The following is a 21,045-nucleotide window of genomic DNA, read 5'->3' as shown; positions in this document are numbered from 1 at the left end:
TGCAGCCAGTCTTATGACTTAGCTGCAATAGAGGAGGTACAGGGGAAAGACCAAAAGTACTCTCTGTCTTACATATCCTCTACACCCCATGCCAATCACTGGCACAGTTTCTCATACAGTGGATGCAGGAGGAAGTGCATGGTGATTGTTCTGTGCTTCACAGGGGAATATTTATTAAACAGCACATTTTCAACACAATCATTTTCATTCCTAATTGCACTGATAAGGAGTGAAAGATCATGACTATTTATTAAAATTCTTCTTTAGGAACTTTAGGAACTGCTGTTCGTGTAAACTGACTTTACCTTTTTCTCTGTGTCTTCACTCCCGATCAGATTTGCAAGGCAGATCAGCGTTGATAGTAGATGTGCGCATGTTCTGTCCGACGTACATTAAGGAGAACAAGATCCGAAAATCTTTGTTTTTCTGAACTTGTTAAATTGCGCATAACAGCAGCTCCGTAGAAACCTATGGGGACCGCTTTTGCGTTTGCAGTGACAAGGACAGCAGCCGATATTGGAGATATCTGCTGCTATGCCCTAGTGATAAATTGACATGATCCTTAAATACGTGGCTATCAGTTTTCGGGGAATATTAATGAAATAAAAGAATGATAAATAGACCCCCACAGTGTGCTTCCTCTTGTAGTGTTTGTAAGGAGTGCAATACAGAGGAAGAGTAGCATTTCTTCAGGTTGTTGACGGCATATGGGATAGGAATAAAGCTTGCCCACCTATTATAAATATGCATGGAAATAACGTTTTCTGTGCTGAATCTTTTGAGCCCATATTTTTAATGAACTTCTGTGCAAACATTATATACATTAAAATAGGATTTTATTTTCCTAACGGCAGGTGTAGAAATGCACTCTTACCCTTACAAGTAAATGTGCACATAATCCAGCAAAGACCACATACCAGAAAGTAAAAATATCAGACTGTGCTATTATACTGAACTTCAAGTCAAATAAAAGTGTTTTCATAAAAGAGAGGCGCTGTCTATGGATGTAAGTACACTTTTAGTTATACCACATTATAGAATAATAACCATTTTCCTTATAATCTATGTAGGGGGTATATTATGTTAGACATAAAACAAGACTCAGTAATGCACATAGAACATCCACTATTAGTATGGAAAGTAGGATGTAAAGGCCGAGGTCTGACGGGATTAGGTATACTATATAGCAGTTTAGAATACGGTGGCACTATGTTAATGTAGCACACAGCTATATTTCCGTAGAACTGCTGATTCTTGGCGCTTTGAAAGCATTTTTTAAAATGCCACTTTATTAAAAACAAAGCCCATCAGGTTTTGTCTTTAATAAAACTGCCGTTTGAAGAAAATGCCTTCAAATCGCTGGAATCGGCGGTTCTAGTGAACCGCTTCAAAGTAATATACCCCTAAGTGTTTTTTCTCTGAGCAGGTTATCTCTGTGGATAGAGCTCACCATTTGTAATGGCGGGCACAAAACCATGATGTGATTCACTGTGCTATAATGAATCTTGGATACAACAAAGCTTGAAGAGCTATGTTCTAGTTTAATATAAGTAGAATTTAGTAATAGGGACTTTAGGAATTGCACAAGAGGTTCCAGTAGGCAGGTCATTAAGTTTAGCATCAACATCTAACCCAGACAGACTCTATGTTACCTCCATTGAATTGTATCTCACACTTTGATGCTGCTTCTGTAGGCACATCGATGGAAAATGTAAGTAAGCACATTATAGAAACTTACTAAAGCAGGCTTAGGCCAACTTGCTTGGTATGTCATCTGTAGTGTTTCACTGTACGGGTACTCATACATGCTGCTTTATCACTGGTGATGTCTGCAGATTAGCCCCATAAACTGCATGTATGACCCCAAAATGAGTACGTTGTCGGATACTGATCCAGCTGTAAAAGTATGCCTTGTTTCTAGCATGCTATGACCACTATCGGCCTGTCTATGTGGCCATTTTCCATCCGCACTAACAGGCTTCTATGTGTTATCTAAGTTTTAATGCCAATTTGTAGCGCGATTATGTTGCTTGGCGCTGGTAGCATTGCGGCATGTATGATCATCTTCATGTCTGTTTGACTGCACTGTAATGTATTTAGCTTCTCACATTAGTACACAAGGAAAGAAGAAGGAAGCTCAAGATTTTTACCATCATGCCCCATTGAGACACAAACATCTCCTGCTAGGATGCCCCCGAGCTGCTTACAAAGTGTTAGACTTCATGTACTCATATGTCCTAGTTGTAACCGTGTAATTATATTGTAAATATTTTAGCCCCAAAAAAGTAATTATCTCATGAGCTAATTTTTTGGCAATGTAAGATAAAAATGCTTTAAAATTGATCATTTATTGTAAATGAGTGCAGAGTGTATGTTGCGCATATAAACTGCACCTCAAGCCTATTATAGTATGGGTTTGTTGATCTAAATGTAGAACCCTCTCATTTTGTCTGTGTTTAGAGGCTGTCTGTCTACGGTCGCAGTCAGCATTCCCGCTGGAAAAACACACACTTTCTTTAAAATCATTTCTTGCACTTGACCTTTGTGTTGTAACATTTCTTCAGAGCACAAACATTCAATTACATAAATGAGGAATAGTTGGCGTCCTTCCTACATTGTAACGCAGGTTAATGCTTTTAAATAAAGGCAGGTATAATTCTATTTTAGTAATGAAACACGTTGCTTCTGAGGTTCTGAACTCTCAGCCTGTGCTCTTGTTCCAAGATCATGAAAGACAACGCTCAAGACTTTGATTTCATTGTATACGCAGCAGAGTTGGCTTCATGGTTGGGTTTGAATCACATCCCTCTTTGTGTATTATATATATCATGTGTATGTTCCTGTTGTACAGTAACCTAACTCTTATCGGGTTAGGCGATAATTCACTGTTTATCCACATACATTATCTACTCAGTTTTTATGTCTTTGTTTCATGTTAAGCACATGTCACAGTTTTCATATATACATATGTGTATGTGTGTGTATGTATAGTTTAACCAGAGAACACCAGTACTTGGGATTTTCTTTTCTATTTGTCACTTCTTATGCCAGTAACTTCTTTCAGTGGTTAAGATGCATCAGCATATTTTCTTAGATGCAGAAAAATCCTTTGTTTAAACAATCTGCCAATGTAATCCTTGAAAACAAAGGAGAACCTCTCACTTTCCATTGTACTCAGTAAAGGAAAATTATACCTATATAAACAAGTTTGGCTTAATTACCCTTAAAAAAAAATTACAGTCTATCCTGACACTTTTCCGTTTGATGTGTGTGCCGTTGTGATGTATAATAGCAGAATAATTGATGGGAGGCAGATTAAACATTCTATTTGTTTGGCAGGTTTGGGAATTATATTGATTTCTGTTTAAACCATGGAATTATCAAATAAACATTTTTTTTATATATATATTTTTTTTAGAAAGGCCACACAGCCTAAGTTGATATATATGTGAAAAGACATCTACAGTATGTTGTGTATATAGTGTATGTGTGTAAATCCCTATACTGGTATAAAATGTAAGATGTTTCCATGTAATATACTGTACATTACACAGTTGTATACAAAAGTTTGAGCACCCCGGTCAAATTACACTTTGACTCTGGAAGTGAAAAGAAGTTAGCACAACCACTGCAGGGTAGAAAGTTAAATGGCCTATTATTGCACATTTCAATATACAATTACAAAAAAATGTAGTATTGTATAGTATAATAGTGATGGTGACATGTGCAAAAGTTTGGACACTTTCCCAGCTAATTTGTTAATACTTTTTTTTATGGCATCAAAACTTGATTGTCTGTTTAGGTTTTAAATGAGGCCAGGTCAAGATAGTTCCAGAGTTGAATAAATCAGCCGACCTTTCTAAACCTCTGAATATAGAACAATTTTCACTGTCAGAAACATAATTAAGAAAGGGAAGTTAATGGAAGCTGTTGAAATCAGAAGCAAACAGTGGCTTAGTGGTTAGCCTCTCAGCACTGGGGTCATGAGTTCGAATCCTGACCATGGCCTTATCTATGTGGAGTTTGTATGTTCTCCCCGTGCTTGCGTGGGTTTCCTTCGGGTACTTCGGTTTCCTCCCACACTCCAAAAACATACTGGTAGGTTAATTGGCTGCTATCAAAAATTGACTCTAGTCTGTGTTTCTGACTGCCTGTGTGTGTGGTAAAGAATTTAGGGGCATATTCAATTACGATTCTGGTCCGCGGGATCACATCGGGGCGGCCAGCAAACTTAATCCACGGTACCACAATAACGTGGATTTTCATTCGTAGCCCATATGATTGCGTACGAAAATCCTCGTTATTGCGGTACCGTATTACCGGCAATAGTGCGCACCACGTTACCGCGGACCGGAATCCTAATTGAATATCCCCCTTAGACTGTAAGCTCCATTGGGGCAGGGACTTATGTGGGTGAGTTCTCTGTACAGCACTGCGGAATTAGTGACGCTAAATAAATAAATGATGATGATGGAAGACGCAGAAAAATCTCTTAGAACTGACCATAGTGCCACACTACACCGTTGCTTACACAACAGTTATTTAAATGGAAGAATTGTCAGAAGGAAACTTTTCCTACGACGTGATTTCAAAAGTTAACATCTGATGTGTAGAAAACAATACTCAGATATGCCAGAAATATTTTGAAGCAAATTGCTAGGGATTGATGAAACAGGAATAGAATTTTTGTTGTCACAACCACAAATATATATATGTAGAAAAATAGGTGAAGCTTTTGAACAAAAGAACACCTTACCATTGTGCTGAAACTATTATGTTTTGAGGTTGAGTGGCAGCCAGTGGCATAGAAAATATTGTTTAGATGGAAGGGAGAATGGATTCAACTAATTATCAATAAAGCTGATGTCCCAGAGTCAGTGACGAAATTGAAGTTGTGAAGAAGTTGGATATTTCAGCAAGAAAACAATCCAAACGATAACACAACATCATCTATGAAGAACTAAGTTGGGAGATCCCAACATGCAGTGAAAAAAACCTGACTATTTCTGAGCTTGAAAAGTTTTGCAAAGAGGAATAGAAAATAATTCTTAAAGCAAGAATAGTTAGACTCTAAGCTAATTAAAAAAAATATTTGGAACCCGTGATTTAAGCACAGTTAGGTTTTCGTACTGATAGGGTACCTGCAATTTTGCATATTACTGTTTAATCTTGTTATATAGCTAAAGTTCAAGCTATATTCGATTAAACGGTTCACTTTTATTTAATTTTCTAGGCTAACAGAAGACCAAGTGCTCATAAAATAAAACTAAACTTTTTCCTCCAACAAATTATATGATTATTTAAAATGGTTTTAATTCTCACAAGCTTCTGACAAATAGTTGAATATCTTTTTGAATGTTACTGGTAAAAGAAATTTGTAACAAAACTTGCAGTTGAAGTTTAGTTGTAAGCTACTATGATGGTGAAAGGCATGGTGGCACTAGCCACCTATCCAGGCTCTGGAGTTTGGAATCATCCCCCACAGGATTGAAAAGGTTTGTGACAACACCTATCTGCAGTTCAGTGAGCTAAGAGAGGAGCTGTGTGCCCTACAGGAGCTTAGAAAGATTTGAGGATGTGTTAGAGCGGTGGTAATCGTTTTCACGATTACCTCTCATCCGACATCGACAAGCCCTACAAAGAAAATCCGAATTTCTGAAAAAACGATTGGAAAATAAACAGACTTACCTTGAACCCGACGCTGGAGATCTCCGATTGGATCACCATGCTGACAGCATGTTATTCCGATTGGACAAGTGTTCGGCACTGCAGCTTGACGTCACCACGACGTCTGTCAATAGAAATTTAAAGCGGCAATGTCGGGTTAAGTGTTTAAACACTTAACCTTAGGGGTCCCCACATTGCTTTAAATTTCTGTTGACAGACGTCACAATGACATCAAGCTGCAGTGCCAAACACTTGTCCAATCGGTATAACTGTCAGCATGGCGATCCAATCGGAAATCTCCAGCGTCGGGTTCAAGGTAAGTCTGTTTCTTTTCCAATTGGTTTTGCAGAAATTCGTATTTTATTTGCAGGGCTTGTTGATGTTGGATTTTTCCTCATCGGTCAAGCGTACCCAACCCGTGTTAGAGATGGACAAGTGGTCTGTCATTGGAGACTGGAATCCACCAGACAGAGGTTTAGCAAGGAGCGGAGGGTACAGTTCAGCAAGGAGCTCCATAAAGGTTCAAGTGGGAGGTCAATGTGTGTCCTGCAAGAGGCAGAGAACATTGTGAAGTCAGTGTCTCGAAGAGAGAGAGAGAGTGATTACAGTAATGGAATGGGGAGGAAATCTCATAAATACATGAAGAACTTTGTTTCCATGTGTAGATCAACTAGAGAAAAGTGGTAAGCTGCCTAACTGCCCATTAATAAGATAAAGGCCAAATAGCTACTGCCTTGAATGGGGGCTAGGTGTTAACTTAGGATATTTTGATGCTGTCACTTTTATATTCAAAAAGTCTGAGATTGCTGGGTGGAGACCATTCATTCTTGCCAGAAGGCTTGTACCTTTGAGCTAATTTCTGCCTCACTACTTTGTCTGAAGTTTGTTGTGGCAATTTTTTTGTGATGTGATTAAATATATGATGAGTTGGGGACATGGTTGTTAAGAGCAGAGTAGCGTGAGATTCTCAACTGCAAGAACCTCTTCACGAGATGTTCACCTTTTAGCAGCCCCCTTTCTGAGGAACTTGTTACGTTCCACAGTACTCGTTTACCCCCAGGACTTAAACTTGGGTAGTAGCAGTTGTTGATCTAGCACTTGCCAGTTGGAGTTAGTGAGCAACCAGTATGTAAATGGCAGGACTCAGAGAAAGACAGTTATGAATTAAACACAGATAGACAGGCCAAGGTCTGGAGCAGGAGAATCAGCTTTCAGTTCCTTTAAACAAGTCAGGGCATGTAGAGATGTAAGAGCTGATCCGTTAAACAAGCCAAGGTCAAGGCACAGGAGAAGACAGAAGTTACTTTAACAATCCGGGTTTGAAGCTAATAGCAGAACAGGTCAGGATACAAGGCACATCAGATCAAGCAGGAATTTTCACCAGCATTGGAATGGTGACTGGAAAAAAACTTATAAAGCCAGCAAAGCTAGTCAGAAGTATACTAGAGGATTATCTGCATGGTTGTAGCAGTGATTGCACAACTGATACTTTACTGAGTATTGAAGAGATGCTGGATGCTATTTACATAGCATCCAGCTGAATCAGTGAGATGCCAGTTGAGTAGGTGGAGTGGACGTTGCTGGGTGTTAACCAACCATCCACAGTGTAAATGCAGACATCTTGCAGATGCACTGCACTATAGTAACACTGAGTAGTAAGAATGCCGGAAAGAGATTGGATATGCATCATTGACTACTGTATAATGACACATATAAGAGTCCCTGGTATGGATACCTAACAGAGAAGTAAACTGACACGCAGGAATTATCTTATTTCTTAACAATGGTTTGCATGGCAGCTCCTCTCCTAGTATATCATTTAACTTGAGGTTTCAGGGGTTTCCAGTTTAGCCTCTACTGGCTGCACTGTTTCTCTGTCTCCTTGAGAGTGGTGAAAGGGAGACAATATCACCACTGGAGAAAGAAGTTGGCATCTGCTCAGGAACATATGGTAGCTCCTGGGATTCCTCGCCTGAGCGGATGCCCAAGACTGCAGCCTGTTCTATTGCCTTTGCTGGCAAGACAGCAAAAAAGCTTGAGCAGATTGCTGCAGGTCATTATCCTCCTTTCTTGCCCTACCCAGACATAACTCCTATACGGAGCAACAGACATTCTGCAAGCCATTAGTACTTATCAGTTCATGGGGAGCACGGTGGCTAAGTGGTTAGCACTTCTGCCTCACAGTGCTGGGGTCATGAGTTCAGTTCCCGACCATGGCCTTATCTGTGTGGAGTTTGTATGTTCTCCCTGTGTTTGCGTGGGTTTCCTCCGGGTGCTCCGGTTTCCTCCCACACTCCAAAAACATACTAGTAGGTTAATTGGCTGCTATCAAAACTGACCCTAGTCTCTCTCTCTCTCTCTCTCTCTCACTCTCTCTCTGTCTGTCTGTGTGTGTGTGTATGTTAGAAAATCTAGACTGTAAGCTCCAATGGGGCAGGGACTTATATGAATGAGTTCTCTGTTCAGCGCTGCGGAATCAGTGGCGCTATATAAATGATGATGATGAGGATGATGATGAACTGAAACTTGATTTCATTGTACTTAAAAATGATCTAGACATTCAAGACAATAATTTAGAGATTGTCTATATATGGTTTCCTGAATATGTGTGTCGTTAATGGATCTGGAAGGAGGGGCCAATCAATATGAATAGACGAAAGTGTGAGTTTTTTGTTAACGCTAAAAGAAACTCATGCCTTGAAAAACAGGTTATTTGAGTATGCATTTTGAGCAGTAGTAGTCACATTTTAATTTTAATTTAAATTTTATTCAAAATATAACTTACCAGTATTGTTTGTTTGTTTTAGGAAAACTGGGGAGTTTTATACCTTATACTCAAACTCTTTATTAAAAGAAAAGGTTTTATAGCTGAACCCTAATCTTTCTTTTGACATAGCTTTTTTTGCCTGTTTTTGAATAGCTGGAATTCATTGTTGTTTAACTGGTGGATTTTATTGACGATGAACATTTTGATTCGTTAGTAAGCTATATTTTCTGCAAGCCCATCATGGTTTATAAAATACTTCTTGGCCTGCATGAAAGAAACACTCATGATGGTCAGTACCAGTTTCAGGTGAAATGTGTTTACCTTGAAAGTGATGGTACTGCCTGAGGTAGAGGTACTGACATTTTCATCTTCTTCAAGTAGGGTATAAAGCACCTAGCAATGTTCTTTTATTGCACATACAGTGAATGTTTTCAATATATAGATATCTCCCAACACTGAGACATGGAGAATAGGGACATAATAAGCCCCTCCCTCGATGTGCCCAAACCCCACCTAGATTATCTATATATATATATATATATATATATATATATATATATATATAGATGGATAGATAAAGCAGTTCTGTAGGGATCAGTCAGCTAGAATAGTTTGCTGATTGATTGGTTTTAATTTCAACCTGTCAGAGAGTTTAGACAGAGTCGTGGCTACTGATTGTTAATTATACATATATATATATATATATATATATCTATATATAGATAGATAGATAGATAGATAGATAGATAGCTAGTTCTAGTATATAGACTGAGTTAGATATCATTCTGAGCTAACTAGTATGACTATTAGCAGCAGAACAAAAAAAACTATATGATTTTTTTATTTTTGAATTTTACATTTTTCTAGTGAAAGTAATCTTGCTGGGCGGGGTATTAAGTGGGGAAAAACTGTGTGTTCGTTGTGAGGGTCAGCAGCAAAACCTGTCCAAAAAACTACTATATTCTAAATGTTTTTGTATTTTTCAATACTTTTGAAGTTGTTAAAGATTATTTTGTGACATCTAAGTTAAGCAGGGAAAAATGGGCGTTTGCATGTAAGGGCTTTTTCTAAGCATTTTCTACATTCAGCGGCCGCATATAGAAGATTGCAAAGGCTGCAAAAAAATGTAATGTGCTATGCCACCAACTGAAGCAAGTCAATTAGATAAATTAAACAACAAAAAATTTAGTGTAAGATGTAAGAGATAAAAATGTTGAAACACTACACACACTAAATTTGGACCATTAGAAAGCATGCATCATCGAGAGTGAAGAGGCAGTAACAATCAGATGTCATTAGATGGACAGAGGCATCAGTAGATATTTAGACAAGTAGATACTTATTTGTAAAGCGCTACATAATTTGCAGTTGCTATATAAATAAATGATGATGATAGAAGAAGGTGTCCTGCATCCATACTAGTAAACTTCAAAGACTACGCACACAATACATTTTGAATGTTACAGAGCATGCATCATAGACAGTGAAGCTACATTAACAGGCAGAGGTCTTTGGGTGGACAGTGGTATGAATGAATAGAGTCAGACATTTATAAAACTAAATAAAAGAAGTTGGCCATACTAAAAACTTCAAAGACTAGTATTATGCACAGCTCGATAGGCAGAGCATTCATCTGTAGCCAAGAGCGTGTTACGCTTCAGTAGAAATCACAGCTATGGAGCCCGGGATGTGATGAACGTTGGTCCTCGTTTTCCTGACTCTGAAATCACTAACGAGGAGGTTACCTACAAAATAAACCCGATGAGTATAAAAGCGACATAAATATAATAGAGACTTACCTAAAAAGCGACACAGCACAGAACGACATAGAGAAATCTCTATTTAAAGCGACAATGTCAGGACCCCACAATTACACACTTTATGCAGATTTGGTTTCCAAAAACATCTGTCTTGACAATACAATGCAAATTTAAAGTCCACTTTCTGTGAAATTAAGATGACAGTCTGTAGCACTGGCCAAAAATACATGTATAGATGGAGATATGATGACTGACGATTCACGCTATGTGATGAAGTTGGAAAACCGAATAGACTGGTTAATTATTTTTTTAAGTTGAATCGGAGAAAGCAAATGCAACAATGGCAGAGTTACAAAGTCCTTCATTAAGACGATATTGAATACAAGACCTCAACTATGGACTGCAGCAGTAGTAGACATTTAAATGATGATGAGAGGGTACAATATTAAATGATGCAAATCAAGGTGGTTTGTCCTTGTACCAACCCACCCACCCATATGTTGAAAAGGACATGCACATAGTTTAAAAAAACCAAGCCCTTCAGTAACAGGGACTGTCACTTTTGTGGCTGAAGTGCTTGATTTGTTTGGGCCCCCACAAAAACCAACATTTTGGTTGAACTGGAGATTAGATATGAATGTTGACAAATGAATCATGAACATTTGAATAACAGTGGTCACTGATACTCTTCCTCAATGGTGACAAATGGCAATGTTATCATCACCCTCATCATCCTCATCAAAGATGTCAACATCAGTTACATTTTAATTTTTTTAAAAAAAGAAGATACACCAGCAGCAATACATTGGAGAGGGTCAGCAGCAATACATTAGAGTGGGTCAGCAGCAATACATTGGAGAGGGTCAGTAGCAATACATTAGAGTGGGTCAGTAGCAGTACATTGGAGAGGGTCATCAGAAATACATTAGAGAGGGTCAGCAGCAATACATTGGAGAGGGTCAGCAGCAATACAGTAGAGTGGGTCAGTAGCAATACATTGGAGAGGGTCATCAGAAATACATTAGAGAGGGTCAGCAGCAATACATTAGAGTGGGTCAGTAGCAATACATTGGAGTGGGTCTGCAGCAATACATTGGAGAGGGTCAGCAGAAATACATTAGAGTGGGTCAGTAGCAATACATTGGAGTGTGTCCGCAGCCATACATTGGAGAGAGTCAGCAGCAATACATTGGAGAGGGTCAGCAGAAATACATTAGAGTGGGTCAGCAGCAATACATTGGAGTGGGTCCGCAGCAATACATTGGAGAGGGTCAGTAGCAATACATTGGAGTGGGTCCGCAGCAATACATTGGAGAGGGTCAGCAGCAATACATTGGAGAGGGTCAGCAGAAATACATTAGAGTGGGTCAGCAGCAATACATTGGAGATGGTCAGCAGCAATACATTGGAGAGGGTCAGCAGAAATACATTAGAGTGGGTCAGCAAAAATACATTAGAGTGGGTCAGCAGCAATACATTAGAGTGGGTCCGCAGCAATACATTGGGGAGGGTCAGCAGCAATACATTGGAGAGGGTCAGCAGCAATACATTGGAGAGGGTCAGCAGCAATACATTGGAGTGGGTCAGCAGCAATACATTGGAGAGGGTCATCAGAAATACATTAGAGTGGGTCCGCAGCAATACATTGGGGAGGGTCAGCAGCAATACATTGGAGAGGGTCAGCAGCAATACATTGGAGAGGGTCAGCAGCAATACATTGGAGTGGGTCAGCAGCAATACTTTGGCCTAAATTGGTGAAAATTTGGACAATTGTAAAGAAATCATTAGAAAATAGACTGTAAATGACTGTTAATGCTATAAATAGTAATATATAAGCAAAAACAGCTCAAAATCACATAGTGTTTCCTATTTTTCTCAATTGTTAATTAACTCCAGATCCAAAATCAAAATCTGTCATGATTTTGGGGCAAAACCTGTAACAAAACCAAAACACGAAGACGTTCTGGAACCAAAACCACATCTAAAACCAAAGCACGGGGGTCAGCACGCATCTCTATTATATATAGGACCAGTCTATGTCCTAGCCTTTTAACCTTTCCATTTTTTGTCACATTAAAATCTGAGATTCAGTCATCATGATTTTATTGTTTGTTTTCTACTGAAACTGTTTTTTTTCCATAGATTGAAAATCTTCAAGAACAGCTCAGAGACAAGGACAAGCAGCTCGGAAACCTGAAAGATCGAGTCAAGTCCCTACAGACGGATTCCAGTAATACAGACACTGCTCTAGCAACCCTGGAGGAGGCTCTCTCTGAAAAGGTAATCTCGTTCTCCAGAAGCCTTGGCATTTTACTGTTAAAATACAGATATAACAAAGAGAAAGCTGGCGCTATAATATAAATCACACCATAAAGGTGAGTGTCAACCGCAGCTGTACTAAGGGTGATGTGTACACCCCCGCAAAAATGAACAAATTATAAATGGGTGTGTACAGCGCTGGAAGAAATCCACCTAAATGTGTGCTGGTTGATATAATATCCACCAATATATAGATCACATAAATTCAATGAGAGATAAAATATTGCAATTTAATAGTTAAAACATAACATATAATAAAGATAATTGGTCCAGTACGAACATCAAATATGCAGCAGATAACAAATATCACAGTATATATAGCACAGTTGAGGTGGGCAATAGAAATTACTGCCTTGTATTGAATAGTAAATATATAAATAGGTGTGCCAATCCGGAAAAAGTCCTGTGTATGAACACAGGTCGCCAGCTGGATATTTACTCAGATGGAGGACGCCAATATAGGAAATTGGAGAGATGTTAGTGAGACTGGACAATAATGTAGGGGTTAACGTAAATACGCCGCATGTACTTAGGTCCCCATGGTATCCACCAAAAGTATAGTATGTCCCGATAAAGTCTCCTCCAAGTTGTCACTGTTCGCGTAGCAGGGTATGCACTCGATAGAATCTCCTCCAAGTTATTGCTGTTCGCGTGGCAGCGTGTGGATTCAAATGATGAAATAAAACAGGTGCGAAGTCCGGAGGAAAAAAATCTGCCGCTTGTGTGTTCCTATTACGACCATAGATGCCGCTTTCCCATCAGTACATGGACTGGATCACTGTAATCTTGATAGGTGGCAGAGATGTTTCACATAAATCTCCAGCAGGTAAGTAGAAATTCCAAAGGCAACGCGATTCGTCCACTACATATACCTATTTTTAACGCACCGTTTTGTTTTTGCGAAAAGCGGTCCTATCGCAGATAAATAGATGATCCATTGAAAGTATAGGAAGGGAGGGAGAAGTGTTAAAAGCTATTAAATTATTTTTTAATGCACAGCGGTAAACTGTCAAATCAACATTTTTATCTCAAACCTCTCATGGCTGTGCATAAATTAAAAACAAGAGAACTATTGAAATCATGTAATAATGAGAAAAAAAAAGATAAAATATGTTTCTCAGTAATGTATAACATGGAAAAGGTTAATTTTTTTTACAAAAAGCATGTAAAAAAGTTGATAAAATCAATAAACACAATAATCACTAATTAATGTATGTTGTATGTATGTACTAATATATAAGTACTAATTTGTTTTGTCATGGCATAGATAATTGTACAGTAAAAAAAAAAGTATAGTAAACTATAAGGTTGTGTAATGCAATACAAATGTATGCCAATGCATTTTTTTATTCTAGATGGCCACGTTAAACCCTCCCCTCCACTCCCATAAACGTTTGCATGCACCAATGGTTAACGCACGAGGACGGCGTTAACGATTTTTCAAATTGAATACAACGATTTTTAACGCTGCATTAAGTAAAAACAGCCATGATTGCATGTCCAAACCCGCGCGGATCATTTTGCATTTTTTAGCGCAGCGTTAATAAAAATTTCTGCTGAGAACGGAATTCCCATACATATCTATATAGATGGATTATATATATTTATATATATATATATATATATATATATATATATATATATATATATATAAATATATTTGCACCCCTTGAATTGTAGCATGGCTTGTCCCGGAGAACATTCACTCCTCTTTTTTTGGCTCACTCTCCATAATGACTTAGGCCGATAGTATATATATATGTATATATATATATATATATATATATATATGTATGTGTATATATATAAACACTGTCAGCCTGAGACATGTTACAATTCAAGGGGTACAAATTAGTTTATTAATTTCCACATAAGTTAAATATTGGCTGTTTTTCTAGTAGTCATGCAGTCTCCATTTGCAAACATTTGTGATACAAAATAGGTCTTTCTGAAGAGCTCAGTGACTTCAAGTGTGGTGCTGTGATAGGATACTACCTTTGAAATAAGATGGTTCGTGACATTTCATCCCTGCTGGTTATTCCACGGCCAACTGTAAGTGATATTATTAGAAAGTGAAGCATTTAGGAACAACAACAACTCAGCCATGAAGCGGAAGACCGCGTAAATTCACAGAGCGGGGCCAATGACTGCTAAGGCGTATAGTACATAAAAGTCGCTGTGCTGATTCCATAGCTGAAGAGTTCGGAACTTCCACTGGCTTTAATGGAAGCACAAAACTGTGTGGCGGGAGCTTAATGAAATTAGTTTCCATGCATTTCCAGCTGCATGCAAGCCTCACATCACCAAGACCAATGCCAAGCTTTGGATGGAGTGATGTATAGCACACTGACAATGGACTGTGTGGAGCAGTGGAAACTTGTTCTGTGAAATGATGAGTCGCGCTTCTCTGTTTGGCAGTCAGATGGGCGAGTCTGGGTTTGGCGGATGCCGGGAGAACGTTACCTGCCTGTCTGCATTATGCCAACTGTGAAGTTTGGTGGAAGAGGAATAATGGTTTGGGGCTGTTTTTCATGGTTTGGGCTAGGCCCCTTATCTCCAGTGAAGGGCAATCTTAATGCTTCAGCATACCAAGTCATTTTTCGACAATGCTATGCTTCTAACTCTGTGGCAACAGTTTGTGGAATGCCCTTTTTTATTCCAAAATGACTGCCTCAGTGCACAAAGCAAGGACTACAAAGACATGGTTTGATGAGTTTGGTGTGTAAGAACTTGACTGGCCCGCACAGAGCCCTGATCTCAATCCCATCGTACACCTTTGGGATGAACTGGAACGGAGATTGTGAGCCAGCCCTCCACGTCTAACATCAGTGCCTGACCTCATAAATGCTCTACAGAATGAATGGGCACAAATTCCCACAGAAACACTACAATATCTTGTGGAAAGTCTTCCAAGAAGAGGTGAAGGGTAGTCCCCCTTTTCCAGCGATAACAGCCTCACCTCTTCTTGGAAGACCCCATATTAAAGTATATGTATTGGAATACAATGTCATTACAGTCCCTGTTGGTGTAATGGTCAAGCAACCGAATGCTTTTGTCCATGTAGTGTATCTTTAGGGATCAAGTTATAACTAGTTTTTAGGACCTTGCTAGACTATGTTCCACTGTATATTTGTTTTGTGGCCTCAACCCTGTCCAAGCTTTTGACTGCATTCATAATGGTCCCTCATTCTGATGATTATGTTTCACAAAATAATGATTATTTTTATACAGTGAGTGCCATAACTTGAATGAATAACATCGCTTTCTGCCATGGTCGACAGTCAGAAAACTTTTGCCCATTTCTAAAACAAAAAATGGTATAACAGACTCTGACAATACTTATTTTCACAGAATATTCTCCACACCAGTAGTTTTGGGTCTAAATAGAGTTGTGAATCCCCTGGTCCCTGCTCATTTAAATAGTGACAGCTGCCAGAACTTACGAGCCGAATTTCCTACTGGTGTCTCATAGATCATGCAATCAACTTCTGCACTCTCACTAGCAATTGACCATATCCGATAAGTTCTATGTTCGCCTTGGGCTTGGTTCCTGCTACTGCATTAAAATACAAAACAATTAACCATGTTAAGAAAAAAATGTTTAGCGTGCAAGAAGATCTTGCCAATGCAAATACATCTGAAACAGAAACATATTTTTGAGATTTCTCCATGTTAGCTGTTAATCATTTATAACTCCTTAACAGATGTGTTTGACTTCTCAGCTCATACCGATGACAGACCCAGTAGTCATCCTTTTCTGACTGACTGCAACTGCAGAGAACTGTTTATTAAAAGGTCCATTACATAGTCCAGTTTTATGTAATCACTGTAAATTACGCTAAGTGAATGGATCATGAGAGCCACATGTGTTCCAAAATTCTATTAGGTTATGTGCAAAGTAACTTGTTTTATTGACGATATTTGACTTCCTACATATGGACAAATAAACAAGATATTGGCCATAAGACCAACATTTCTGTTTGTTTTTAGATTGAAATTCATAACATGAACTCATGCTTATCCTCAACCCCCAGGAAAAAATGTGTTATTTCCATATATATATATATATATATATATATATATATATATATATATATATATATAATATGTGGGTGTTCTCTTTCAATTGTATTTTACCTATAAGATGTTTTTTTTAAATCTGATGAAAACATGAATGAATAAACACTGATCCTCAATTGAATAGTGAAGTCTTTTTTCTGGAATTTATATATTTCACTTAAAAGTGCTTGCAATTTCATTATTGTAGCTTATTGGCTCTACGGTTGTCTGATAAGGTTCCAACATGTATTTCAAAAGCACAAAGAACATTAGAACAGAACCTGAAATCCACCACTGCATCAAACACTTTAAAGTAATAGTGCGCAAAAAATATTTTTATATATTTTTGCACTGGGTTATTTGAACATTACAGTCTTTTTCGGAACCTGGTGCATAGTTGTATAAAAGCCATTACATGGATCCCAGATTTGTCCCTTTTTTACCTATTTTGTTTATATCTGTACTTCTGCTGGTGGTAAGTGACCAGGTTTCTTGGGACACACATACCCACGAATTTAAAAAACCCCACTAACCACTAATGAAAATTTCCGTCTTTGGTTCGAGCACTCTGCAATTCGTTCAATCGCACATATTGAAATTTTATATTTTGGGTGCTCAGGTCGATGGGTTTCACCGGGAAATTCCTTGACAGGATGTCAGCTTTATATTGCTTTCCCACAGCTACATTGTTTCAGTAAACAAGATCACCTCTTCCTCCTTCGAAACCATCAGAGTTACATGACAGGACTACACCTTCTCAATTTTAACATTTGCTCTAATCATTGAGCCACCAACCATAAAAATTGCTCTATATATGGACCACTTCTGACAGTCATGTGCCCACTGTCATCACCTCCAACTTTGCTCAAAGAAATCAACACTTTTAGACACTATACTTTTACCCGAGTAGGCCCTATTAACACTGTTAAAATTAACTTACTTCCCAAACTCCTCTATCTTTTTCAGACCCTCTCAATTCATGTCCCAAACCTACATCTTAAAATTTATCTCACAATTTGCATGGGCTAAGAAACAAGGTTACAGCACTTGGCTCATTCCGCAGGTCTGGGCATCCCAAACTTTAAAAATTATTTTCTTGCGGCAAAGCTCTCTCAGTGTACACTAAGGAGTTTCCCAAAGTCACCTAGAATCTGGCTGCTAGTTGAGACAGAGAGCTTTAAAACGGGCCTCTCTGTTCTCCCTTCTCTAGCTACCATGGCACATTCACCTTAAATTGGCCTCTTGAGTGGTTTCACTATCTGTTATCACTACCACTGAACGAGAATGAGAGAGAGATCTTCATCTATAGCAACCCGTCTTTCTCATAGAGAGAGATGTTCTGATAGGTACTCAGATGCCCCCAGAACTGCAACTCAAAATAGTAAAAGTTTATCACAGGTACCAGGTAGTGAAGATGTATAGAGTCTGGGAGTACAGCATACCAGATGGTATACAGCAGTAAAAGAGAAAGAATAACCATAGACAAGTGAAAAGGTTGGGGTAGAGAGTGAGCTCGGATTGTCCAGATACAAGCCAAGGGTGAATACAGACAGCAGGCATATAATATCAAGGAACAGGCAGGTTGTTAAGTCAAAAAACATACAGCAAAGGAAGAGGGTAACGAGGTGGAGGCACAACTATATAACCGTCATGGAGGCTAAGCCCTCCCTGCCATTTAAAGTTGAGAGGGCCAATCAAATTGTGCCGTTAAGAGCAAACCCCCCTGCAGTGACAGGTGATTGCAATCACCAGACTGCAATCCCTGATCAGAGCATCCCTGCTGCTAAGCAAGCAGCGAGGACACAAGGGGCCGCAGTCTGACAGGAAACAATGTCCTGGCTGCTTAGCAACAGCCGGGAGAACAACCAGTGTGAGCTGTGGCGAGCAGCGTGGCACCAAGCAAGCAGAATCTTACATCCGGGCTGCCTAGTAACAGCCGAGACAGAGGGTTCCAGAGGGAACCGCTTCGAGAAGCGCTATGGCTCATAACAGTGCCCCCTGTTGAGGAGGTGTTAGAAAACCCCTAGATCTGGTTTGTTAGGAAACTGCTTATAAAAAGTCGTTTTCAAATATTCTGCATAAAAGTTCTTTGCAGAAATCCAAGACCTTTCTTCTGGTCCATAACCTCTGCAATGCACTAAATAAGGAATTTGGCCTTGAACCCATTTAGAATCCAGAATTCTTTCAACAACGAATTCCTGTCCATCGACAATTATCAGAGGAGGTTTAGAAGAAAGTTTGAGCCCAACATTTTTAGAAGAAAACAACCGGCTTAAAAAGAAAGCAGTGAAAAGTGTTAGGAATTTTCAACGATCTGGGAAGATCCAAACAGATGACAACAGGATTAATCTTAAAAGGATCCGCGTATCTCGGTCCAAATTTCCTTGATTTTTGCTGGAGTCTGATGTTTTGGGTGGACAATCAGATCCTGTCACCAACTATAAAAGTATATGCCCTATGGTGTTGGTCTGAGAAGAACTTTGAGAGGAAACTTGAATGTAACAAGGCAAAATATATTTTAATTACTGTTATAATATATAACTGTTAAAATTCGATCAATTTCAAACCGGTTTGAATTTTTCAAGCATCTCTACAACAAACTCTTAAACACCAATGTTGGGATTTGTTGGAAAACAAAAGCTGTATATGATGGCAAACAATTATATTCAGTGTAAGATGAATCAAAATGGTAAAAGACAAAGCAGGATTCAAGAATGGCTTATTTTTGTAAGCAATCCATTGTTTTATTTAACAGGTCAGCACATAGCATCCTTCTTTAATGGAGTTTTTCATTTTTCATTCTCTTTATGATCTCTTTGATGCCTATGATTTTCTGATTAGTCCATTTTATTGTTGTTGATCTGGTCTTTATTATGAGGCATTTGTGGAATTGTTTGGTCTACGCAGTGTTTAGTACACTACACTACAGTATATTCTCAACTTTTTATAACCCCAGAATAAAAGTGACCTTTTTTTCCTGAAACTGAACTAACATTAGAGGAACATTTATACTGAAATAATACTATAGTTCCTACGGTCCCTTATTACCAGGGACAGTTCCAGGTTTTCCAGATTGTCCCCATGAAATTATTTTCCATTGAAATGTCTTTATTTTACAACATTGACTAACTACAGGATAGCATTCCTCTCTTTCTGCATTCTAGATGCATGTCTTACCATCTATTCTTACTCTCTAGGCTTAATAAGCAAATTCAGCCAACATGACAAGATGGGAATTGTAGTATTTCAAGGACAAGCACAAAGACAGTATTGTGCGTTCTGTGCATAGATGTACTGTCTCAGCAGTATTGTTCCTGGAAATTATTTTAAAGTGTTGTGTATGTATTTTTTATTAAAAAAAATAATAATAATATACATATGGATTCTTGTTGCTGAATATAACAAGGGTCCCAACTCTTGGGGATGATTTGATTTGTATAAAAAGGTAATGTCCAGAAATTGGTCATCTGTTATTCTTGACAGGTTAGCAATTAAGATCACTGTTCCATTGGAGACTATAGGTAAATATATATTTATTTAAACTACATAACTGTGCAGAAAAATAAGATTCTCTTTGCAGAATGACTTGTTCGCACCACATTTTGCATATTTGAAATTGTGAGTAAATGCATAAATAACAACATGATATGTAAAGTGCATTACATTAGGGTATCAGTGCTTTTTGTATTCATTTCAGTCTAGCGATGTGTGTGTCTCCCCATTTTTAATTTGTGCATGCACGAGGGCATGCGTTTTTTTTTGGGTGATGATTAGGACTTTATTTCAGTGCTCAGCATATCCAATTTTGGTAAAACTGCACACATGGTTTCATTAGTTCACCAGGAAGCCATTCAACTAAATGGAGTCCTGTTCATTGCAAAATACATAAAAAATTAATGTGCAATGCCACAAGCCAGCACTCACCTGAGCCTACGTGACGTGTGTGTGTGTGAGACAAAGGGTTAAACACAGCAATCCTACTTGGTCTGTGTAGCAATGGTTAAAATCCCCTTTTTATATCACACGCTTACTATTAATCCAATCTGCCACCGCCAAATTTATTTTCAACGCTTCCATCTTGTCGAAGTATTAGGTTATTCCTGAAATACCATTTCAGTTTATATTCCAATACAGTTCAACTTTATTTAACCAAAATGATCATTAACCAAACAATCCCGTCTATTTCAGTTATGTAGCGCTGAAGAACCAAGCTACGTAGCACATGAATTCATTAAGAACGCTTAGGCAGTGTGGCAGTGCATACGTTGCTTGCCAGATCCACTGAGAACCCCATTGGCTGCAATTTTCCACGGTGCACTCGCCTTAACATTTGCATAAATTAAGGTTCAAAGTGAATTCACTTCAACACCCACTTTGCCTGTTTCAAACATCCCAAGCCGTAATGGAAAAGAGGTGTGTGGCGTCAAATCTTTACAGCCTTTGGGGGCCTCCAGGCTGATGAAAGGTGCAGTC

The 21,045-nt window shown here is 38.6% G+C and overlaps 1 protein-coding gene across 3 annotated transcripts in view; it reads left to right on the top strand.

Moving 5' to 3' along the window:
• ERC2 (ELKS/RAB6-interacting/CAST family member 2) overlaps nt 1–21,045 on the top strand; it is an 804,554-nt gene that overhangs the window by 234,721 nt on the left and 548,788 nt on the right. For all 3 annotated transcript variants that reach the window (XM_075183253.1, XM_075183252.1, XM_075183254.1), the window contains one exon: nt 12,337–12,474. In XM_075183253.1, coding sequence (XP_075039354.1) covers nt 12,337–12,474 — 138 coding nt within the window. The remainder of the gene's footprint in view (nt 1–12,336; nt 12,475–21,045) is intronic.

This window comes from Mixophyes fleayi, chromosome 8 (genome assembly GCF_038048845.1).
Source record: "Mixophyes fleayi isolate aMixFle1 chromosome 8, aMixFle1.hap1, whole genome shotgun sequence".
NCBI lineage: Eukaryota > Metazoa > Chordata > Amphibia > Anura > Limnodynastidae > Mixophyes > Mixophyes fleayi.
Note: the sequence above shows the minus strand (reverse complement) of the source record. Positions and strands in the feature narration are given on the sequence as shown.